The 9536-nt window shown below is 44.6% G+C and overlaps 1 protein-coding gene across 2 annotated transcripts in view; it reads left to right on the forward strand.

Moving 5' to 3' along the window:
• Positions 1-9536, forward strand: part of LOC116874314 (beta-galactosidase-1-like protein 2) — a 47423-nt gene extending 37887 nt beyond the window's left edge. The window contains exons 11-19 of one of the 2 annotated variants that reach the window (XM_032868984.1): positions 421-501; positions 897-1003; positions 1672-1812; positions 5361-5432; positions 5710-5788; positions 8056-8143; positions 8444-8555; positions 8983-9099; positions 9360-9536. In XM_032868984.1, coding sequence (XP_032724875.1) covers positions 421-501; positions 897-1003; positions 1672-1812; positions 5361-5432; positions 5710-5788; positions 8056-8143; positions 8444-8555; positions 8983-9099; positions 9360-9446 — 884 coding nt within the window. In that variant the 3' untranslated portion in view covers positions 9447-9536. Of the gene's footprint in view, positions 1-420; positions 502-896; positions 1004-1671; positions 1813-5360; positions 5433-5709; positions 5789-8055; positions 8144-8443; positions 8886-8982; positions 9100-9359 lie in introns of those variants that run through there. The other variant, XM_032868983.1, reaches the window with a different exon arrangement.

The raw sequence follows: 9536 nt of genomic DNA on the forward strand, positions 1-9536 counted from the left end.
AGAGCAGTAGGAGGTACTAAAGCCCACTGACATGCCTATGAGCCTTTGGAAGTCACTGGAGGAAGTGAAAGGTACAGCCAGGGTGAGGGAAGGTCCTTTGATGAAGGTAGCCTCTTCTCCCTACTCAGGCCCTTGAAATGTGTGACCTCTGAATCCTTTAGGTTGACAGTCCTCTGAAGTCAGGCAAGCTGCAGAAAATTGTGGGTCATGCCATGGCCATGGCACTGTTGGTGGTACTTCATAGTGTTTAGTACTTATTGTATTTGGACTGATGGCTCACACAACACAAAAGTGTTGTGCCTCCCAAATTGCTGGGGTGAGGACCTTGCTGCCGTACCCAGCTTCTCCTTTCTCTTTTTGCTGCTGTGGACACTGTTCTGTGACACAGGTGACCAGTGACAGCATTCTGGTGTCTTGCAGACTATGATGCAGTGCTGACAGAGGCTGGGGATTACACAGCCAAGTACTTCAAGCTCCGAGGTTTCTTTGGCTCTATCTCAGGTACCTGGAAGACAGAAGACTCAAGCACCAACTTGGGCCCTTTTTGCTCTGAGACTCCCTACCCTACCTCAACCCCAGTTGACTTGTGTGCAAGAATGTCCCTAGACAAGGACAGGCAAATTTGAGAGACTGTTTTCTTTATCATGGTCTGTGTGTCACCAGCTTCACCTTCCAATGGGTGTTAAGACTCCTGAGGATATGAGGAAGTCAAGTCCCCTGCACCCCCCACCCCTGTGGTGCTTTTCTAAGTGGGGCCAAGCAGTCTAAGAATGTTTCCCTCTTGGCTCTAGGATAAAGGAGCACACTGAACTGCGGAAAGGAGCCAGGGCCTGGGGAGGTTGGAGGTGGCAGTGATTTTGGGTCCTCTTGGGATGACCCTATTGTCTGTGTTGCAGGTGTCCCTCTTCCTCCCCAACCTGACCTTCTTCCCAAGACTGCGTATGAGCCCTTGAGACCGTATTTATACCTGTCACTGTGGGATGCCCTGAAGTACATGGAGGAGGTGAGTGCCTTGGGGCAGGGAAGCTGGGACTGTCACTAGGTGGGCCAGTGGGACTGTGGAGGGAGAAAAACGAGTATTTGATAGCTTTAAGGTCCACTCTGACTTTAGAGCTCAGAGGAAAGAGAATAAACTTGCGTTAGTGTATGGAGTGGAAAGGAACAAAAAGAACTTGAAGAAAAACTGGGTAATACAGTAGGTAGTAGTCTCTCTCCAGCCTTGGTGGACAGGGAGAGGGTAAAGAGGCATGTGAATGGGCTGTATCCCCTCTGAGAAGAGGGTGCACCCCTGGAGCTGACCCAATGGAGTGCAGTGATGTAGAAATGAAGGCAGGTTGAAAGGCTACAGGTCTGGTACATTTCCAGGCTTTGTTCTATTGTTATCACACATCTGCCATCCCTTTGATCCTGGACAGCCTTAGGGCTAATGAGATGAGAAGTCAAAAATCAGAATTTTGGAGCTTGGAGAGCCTATCAGCTGGATTGGCTCTCCATGTTTGTATAGTGAGAGGTCAAACTAGAAGAAAAGGTTAGAGGGTCTCTTCCCCCAACCCCCTAGTCCCAGGTGGGGATCTGTCTGCTACCCTGCATTCCCCCAGAAGTCTCAAGGTGAGGTTGCTGCCTCTTTTCTCCTCTTCCTAGCCTTATCTCCCCATATTCTCCTCTATGCAGCCAGTCAATTCTGAAAAACCAGTCAATATGGAAAACCTGCCAGTAAATAATGGAAATGGACAGTCCTTTGGGTACACTCTGTATGAGACCACCATTGCTTCATCGGGCATCCTTAGTGGTCTTGTGCGTGACCGGGGACAGGTAGGGGTGATTTCTCTTTTTAAAAAAAAAAAATATTTAAATTCAAATTAACTAATATACACTGCATTATTAGTTTCAGAGGTAAAATTTAGCGATTCATCAGTTGCATGTAACACCCAGTGCTCATATATTCACGTGCCCTCCTTAATGTCCACCACGCAGTTACCCTATCATTCCACCCACCTTCCCTCCATCAACCCTCTGTTTGTTTCCTATAGTTCAGAGTGTCTTATGGCTTGTCTCCCTCTCTGTTTTCATTTTACTTTATTTTTCTTTCCTTTCCTTTATGTTCATCTGTTTTGTTTCTTAAATTCCACATGAGGGAAATCATATGGTATTTGTCTTTCTCTGACTGACTTATGTTGCTTAGCATAGTACACTCTAGCTCCATCCACATCGATGCAAATGGCAAGATTTCATTCTTTTTGATGGTTGAGTCATATTTTATTGTGTATATATATATACCACATCTGCTTTATCCACTCATCTGTCAATGGACAACTGGGCTCTTTCCATAGTTTGGCTATTGTGGACATTGCTGCTATAAACATTGGAGTGCATGTGCCCTTTCAAATCACTATGTTTATATCCTTTGGATAAATACTTAGTAGTATAATTGCTGGGTCATAGGGTAGCTCTATTTTTAACTTTTTGAGGATCCTCCATACTGTTTTCCAGAGAGGCTGCACCAGTTTACATCCCCCCGTTCTCCGCATCCTCACCAACATCTGTTGTTTCCTGACTTATTAATTTTAGCCATTCTGGTCACTGTAAGGTGGTGTCTCATTGTGGTTATATGCATTTTTTCATGTGTCTATTGGCCATTTGTGTGTCTTCTTTGGAGATGTCTGTTCATGTCTTCTGCCCATTTCTTGACCAGATTTTTTTGTTTTTTGGGTGTTGAATTTTTTAAAAAAAATTTATTTATTTTTAAAATTTCTTTTCAGTGTTCCAGAATTCATTGCTTATGCACCACACCCAGTGCTCCATGCAATACCTGCCCTTCATAATACCGACTACCAGGCTCACCCAACCTCCCATCCCCCACCCCTCCAAAACCCTCAGAGTTTTGTGCAGAGTCCATAGTCTCTCATGGTTCGTCTCCCCCTCCAATTTCCCCCAACTCCCTTCTCCTCTCCATCTCTTGGGTGTTGAATTTGATAACTTCTTTATAGATTTTGGATACTAGCCCTTTATCTGAGAAGACATTTGCAAATATCTTCTCCCATTCCATAGTTACCTTTTAGTTTTGTTGACTTTTTGCTGTGCAAAAGCTTTTTATCTTGATGAAGTCTCAATAGTTCATTTTTGCTTTTGTTTCTCTTGCTTTTGGAGATGTGTCTAGCAAGAAGTTGCTGTGGCCAAGGTCAAGAGATTGTTGCCTGTATTTTCTTCTAGGATTTTGATGGATTCTTGTCTTATATTAGGTCTTTCATCCATTTTGAATTTATTTTTATGTATGTTGTAAGGAAGTGGTCCAGTTTCATTCTGCATCTGGCTGTCGAATTTTCCCAACCCCACTTACTGAAGAGACTGTCTTTTTTCTGTTGGATATTCTTTCCTGCTTTGTCAAAGATTAGTTGACCATAGAGTTGAGGGTCCAATTCTGGGTTCTCTATTCTGTTCCATTGATCTATGTGTCTGTTTTTGTGCCAGTGCCATACCGTCTTGATGATTATAGCTTTGTAATAAAGCTTGAAGTCTGGAATTGTGATGCCCCAGCTTTGATTTTCTTTTTCAACATTACTTTGGCTGTTTGGGATTGTTTCTGATTCCATACAAGTTTTAGGATTATTTGTTCCAGCTCTGTGAAAAATGTTGATGGTGTTTTGATAGGGATTATATTGCTTTAAGTAGCATGTACATTTTAAGAATATTTGTTCTTCCAAGCCATGAGCATTGAATGTTTTTCCATTTCTTTGTGTCTTCCTCAATTTCTTTCATAAGTGTTCTATAGTTTTCAGAGTATAGATCCTTTATGTCTTTGGTTAGGTTTATTCCTAGATATCTTCTTATTTTTGGTGCTATTGTAAATGGGATCAATTCCTTAATTTCTCTTTCTTCTGCCTCACTGTTAGTGTACAGAAATGCAACTGAACTCTGTGCATTTGTTTTATATCTTGCTACTTTGCTGAATTCCTGTATCAGTTCCAGCAATTTTGGGGTAGAGTCTTTTGGGTTCTCTACATAGAATATTATGTCATCTGTGAAGAGTGAAAGTTTGACTTCTTTGCTGATTTGGATGCCTTTTATTTCTTTTTGTTCTTTGATTGCTGAGGCTAGGACTTCTAGTACTATGTTAAGCAACAGTAGTGAGAGTGGACATACCTGTCATGTTCCTAACCTTAGGGGAAGAGCTCTCAGTTTTTCCCCATTGAGAATGATATTCACTATGGGTTTTTCATATATGGCTTTTATGCATGTATGTTCCCTCTATCCCTACAGTGTGGAGAGTTTTAATCAAGAAAGGATGCTGTATTTTATCAGATGCCTTTCCTGAATCATTTGAGAGGATCATATGGTTGTTGTCCTTTCTTTCATTAATATGATGTATCACATTGATTGATTTGTGGATGTTGAACCATCCTTAAAGCCCAGGAATAAATCCCACTTGGTTGTGGTGAATAATCCTTTGAATGTACTGTTGGATCCTATTAGCTAGTATCTTGGTGAGAATTTTTTCTTTATTCATGTTCATCATTGGTCTGTAATACTCCTTTTTGGTGGGGTCTTTTTTGGTTTTGGGATCAAGGTAAGGCTGACCTCATAGAATGAGTTCAGAAAGTTTCCTTCCATTTCTATTTTTGAAACAGTTTCAGAAGAATAGGTATTAATCGGTATTAATTCTTCTTTAAATATTTGGAAGATTCCACTGGGAAGCAATCTGGCCGTGGACTCTTGTTTGTTGGGAGATACTGATTCAATTTCTTTGCTGGTTATGGATCTGTTTAGGTTTTTACTTCTTCCTGGTTCACTTCCTAGGTCACTAGGAATGCATCCGTTTTATCCAGATTGTCTAATTTGTTGGTATATAGTTGCTCATAATATGTTCTTAAAATTGTTTATATTTCTTTGGTGTTGGTTGTGATCACCCTTCTTTCATTCACGATTTTATTTTTTTGGGTCCTTTCTCTTTTATATTTGATAAATCTCACTAGGGGTTTATTGGTCTTACTGATTCTTTCAAAAAACCAGCTCCTAGTTTCCTTGGTCTATTCTACTATTTTTTTAAAATTCTATACCATTAAATTCTCCTCTAATCTTGGGGTATCTTCTCTTATTTCCTGTGACTTTGTAGTCATCAAGCCCTACCAAATGCATCTGACTCTCTCTCCTCACATATCTGCCTGTTACTAGAAATGGCCCATCACCATCAGCTCTGCCATCCTTATCAGCTATAATCATGGGCATTCATTTTTCTTCTGTGCTTGGCTAACCCCTGTTTCCACTGCACATACATAGTGTTACCCCTTTCCTTGCTTATCAGAGATCCCTTCTATGCCTCCCTTCTGTTGACACATGAATGCTTTCTGTCTGTTCATTTGCAGGTATTTGTGAACACAGTGTCTGTAGGATTCTTGGACTATGAAAGGAAGAAGATTGTTATTCCCTTGATCCAGGTTTGTTATCCTGGGGAGCTGGGTGATGGCTAGCACCAGCTGCTTCCTGAGCAGGTTTGGTGGGAGTCAAAGAGGAAGACTTGGAAGACAGGAGGCTCCTTAACCACAGAGCTGCTGATGGAAAGAGGGGCAAAACATTGCTTTCTGATCAGTGGGTACTCTTTCATCCCCAGAGTTCAGGGAAGAGCTGGGGTTCCACAAAGAGACTCTGAGGTGCAGCTGTGATCTTATGGTTGGGTAATCAGGTGGTCATTATCGACCACTATGTTCCTGGCAGGGTTACACCAGGCTGCGGATCTTGGTGGAGAATCGCGGGCGAGTCAACTACGGGAATAACATTGATGACCAGCGCAAAGGTGGGTCATAGCACATGCTGAGAGAAGAGCTTCTAGTCCTCAGCAATGCCTCACTATCTCTTCTTCAAACCAGTGCACCAGCTAATGATGGAGGCTGACTGTAGTGAGGTGGAGTCATGGTGGCCCATTGGAGGGAACTGGGTTGTGGAAACCCATTGAAGGGAGGTGGGTCATGGGACCCACTGGAGAAGATTTGTGGAGGCCCATTGGAGGGAGGCAGGTAATGGAAACCCACTGGAGGGGGTGGGTTATGGAGACCCACTGGAGAGAGGTAGGTTGCAGAGGCCCATTGGAGGGAGCTAACTCATTGAAGCCCATGGGATGGAGTTAACTCACGGAAACCCACTGGAGAGAGGTGGAAGTGGGCCTTCTTAAAAGACCCATGTGCGTTCTGACCTCTTTCTTATGCATGTGGTTCACATGTCCATGGTGAACACACAGGGAACACTGAGCAAGCCTCTCCAGAGCTCCCTGGGTTGTAGTCTGCTTTAGCAGGGGACTATCTGCTGGGGCTGGGCTAGGGGTGGTGAAGCTTAAGTAAGGGGATTCCCAGGAAGCCAAAAATGGCATAGGACCCCTGCCTTCTTGGGTCTCCATACTGAGTTTTTCTTTTCCTTATTTTTTTTTTTTAGAGTTTTTATGTATTTATTTTAGAAGGAGAGAGAGAGAGAAAGAACATTCGCACATGTGAGTGGGAGGAGGGGAAGAGAGGGAGGGAAAGGGAGAGAATCTCAAGCAGACTCTGTGCTGAGCATGGAGCCTGACCCGGGGCTTTATCTCACAACCCCGAGAATATGACATGAGCCGAAACCAACAGTTGGACGCTTAACTGACTGAGCCACTCAGGTGCCCCAGAATTTCTTTTCTTGACCCATTGTGGAAACCCATTGATGATCTCATTTGTGGTGGGGAGGAGGTAGTAGTATATACAGTAAACAAAATGCTCTTGATGGAGTGCTCCCCTAGGAATATTCCAACTCATTTTATTTTTCCTGGTCTTCTAAACCTTCTCTGCTTAAGTTTGCCTCTTCCTTTTCATCTGTCAAAATGTAGGTGGTTTCATGTTATAACATAAGAATTCAGACAAATAAATACTACTATGGTAAGAGATGCTGGTGGCCTCCCAGCTCTCTCATGGGTGTTTGCCTTTGTAATGAGGAAACTTGTGCATCCCTTCCTTTCCTGCCTGGGAAGCACTGTGGCCCCAGCCATTGGGGTTTTCTTGGGTCCTGGGGTTTGGCTCTCTCCAGATAGGTTTCATGGTAGCTTCTAGCACTGTCCAGGCTTACCTTCCTTTCCCCTAAACAATCCCCCAGTGTTCCTCTCTGTATCTTCACTTCTCCTAAGGAGCTCCATCTCCAGGCCTATCTTCACTTCCTTCACTCTCCTGTCTGTGGGAAGGGATTGCCAGCCTTACCCTGCTCTCAGTCTTTGCCTCCCCACATTCCTGAATAAGATATGCTCTGGACTCTCACTGTGGAGTACTTATCCCTTGGAACAGTTCAGTGTTTATAAGTTACGGACCCCCCACCATCCATGCCTGTACCTGCAACTTAAGATTCTTCAGGCTCCATGAGACCTGTTTGCACTCCCCAGCCTATTCAAATTACCTCTCAAGAAACTCAGTGGCTCCATGATTGTGAGGACCATGGGAGCAGCTCCAGGACTAACATTGCTGGCCCCTTCCCCAAGCCACTAGCTAATGACTATGCAAGTGTGTGTGTGGATCCTTAGACTCAGATACTCAAGTCATGTTGCCATCTGTTCACAATTTAAATATTTATCTTCAGTCCTAGGTCATGTAGAAGATTTTTGGCTGAGTTATTAGGTCTGTTTAGTCTGGGACCCTACTGAATCTGACCTTGAAGCTAAGTTAGAACTGTTGTGACCTCTTGATTATCTGCCCTTTGGGCCTCATTTTATTGTGTTGAAATTCTTATCCCCAAATGGGAGCTTCCCCTTCAGAGAGAGACTAGAGATTGTTCTCACCCAGTGATGGTCTCTGCTCTCACTACCCTCGGAATTATTCTTCTGTGCAAATCCTTGGGAGGTCCTGGCAAATGCTGCTTTTTACTCATTCTTTTCTCCTTTGGGATTCCTAGAGAAGGTTTTATGCCATATGAAGAGCTCTGTAGGGAGTATATACTTCTGGAGGAATCCTAACTGGAACTTTTCAGAAATTCTCCATGTATGTGCAGGGCCTTAGCTGGGTCAGTTGTGCCCCTGCCTTTGACCTCATTCATGTTTCCTTGCCTCTTTCCCCACAGGTTTAATTGGAAATATCTATCTGAATGATTCTCCCCTGAAAAAATTCAGAATCTACAGCCTGGATATGAAAAAGAGCTTCTTTCAGAGGTGAGTCCCCACCCCATGAAGTGTGTGAAGCCATGGATAATGTGCAGTAAGAGCCAGGAAGTCCTGGAGAACTGCTCTGCCCTAGACCCTCCCACTCAAGTATAAACAGACCCAGAGCCCAGAGCAACTTGCCCAAGGTAGGGGCAGTACCAGTGCTAGAGACTAGGAAATTTCCGTGATACCTTAGTTAATTAACAGGTTGGGGGTGGGATTTGGAATGCCTTTATAATTAGATTTGAGACAGAGTCCAAATTTGAGAAAGTGTCCTCTTTTCTTTCTTGTCTTCCATTCTATTCATAGGTTCAGCGTTGACAAGTGGAGCCCTATCCCTGAAGTACCTACGTTCCCTGCTTTCTTTTTGGGTGCCTTGTCAATTTCCCTTTCCCCTTTTGACACCTTCATGAAGCTGGAGGTTTGTATCTCCTCCCTGCCTGGGTTCTCCAGTCTTCCCTCAGAGAGCTCTGAACCCAAGCCCTGTACCTGCTCTTGCTGGAGCCCTCTATACCATCTGCACGGAGAGATTCTCTGTGTTGGCCTCTCTGAAGGGCCTCTGGGGCCTTCCTTGGGTGGGGGAGTGGACTCAGAGCAGAAGAACCACCGGGTGGTACTTCTCAGGGTCCAGGTGTGCACTTGGGTACCTTGCTGAGGAGGCTCAAAGCTAGTGGATTCAGGAGATAGAATACCCATGTGTTAACCTCATGAGTGTTGAAATATTCATTCACACTGATATCTTAGAAGCTGAGAGAAGAGTATGGCATGTGTCCATCTCTGTCTTCCCATGTGACTTTATATTTGGTGGCTTTTGTGGTCAACTAATCCTTTTCCCATTCTGCTTAAAGGGCTGGGAGAAGGGGGTTGTATTCATCAATGGCCAAAACCTTGGACGCTACTGGAACATTGGACCCCAGGAGACCCTCTACCTCCCAGGTGCTTGGTTGGATCAAGGCAGCAACCAGGTGGGAGCACTTGCAACTTCTTCCTGCATCTCAGCCCTCCCCAGTATCACAGTGTTTTCCCAGGGAGGCCCAGATCACAGTCTGTTTAGGCTTGTTAGGGTGGGAGAGGGAGCAGAAGGTTTAGCCTGCCCCTTCTGCATTCCTCCTTGGTACCAACCAGTTGTGGGCGTGGTTCTCAGTCCCTTCCCCTAAGGCACTGTCATCTGGCTCCAAGACAAACCTCTGCTGCTGTCATATACCAGCACTTTTTTCCCCTCCAGGTTATTGTTTTTGAGGAGAAGATGGCAGGCCCTGTGATACAGTTCACTGAAACACCCCACCTAGGCAGGAGCCAGTACCTTGAATGAGCAGCACTGCCCCACGCCCCCTGGTGGTGGGAAGCAGGAGAGCACCACCATCCTCCCAGCTGACCAGAGCCTGGTGCTCTGCTGCCTCAC

Source organism: Lontra canadensis, unplaced genomic scaffold (genome assembly GCF_010015895.1).
Source record: "Lontra canadensis isolate GAN:19392208 unplaced genomic scaffold, GSC_riverotter_1.0 scaffold36, whole genome shotgun sequence".
NCBI classification, from domain to species: domain Eukaryota; kingdom Metazoa; phylum Chordata; class Mammalia; order Carnivora; family Mustelidae; genus Lontra; species Lontra canadensis.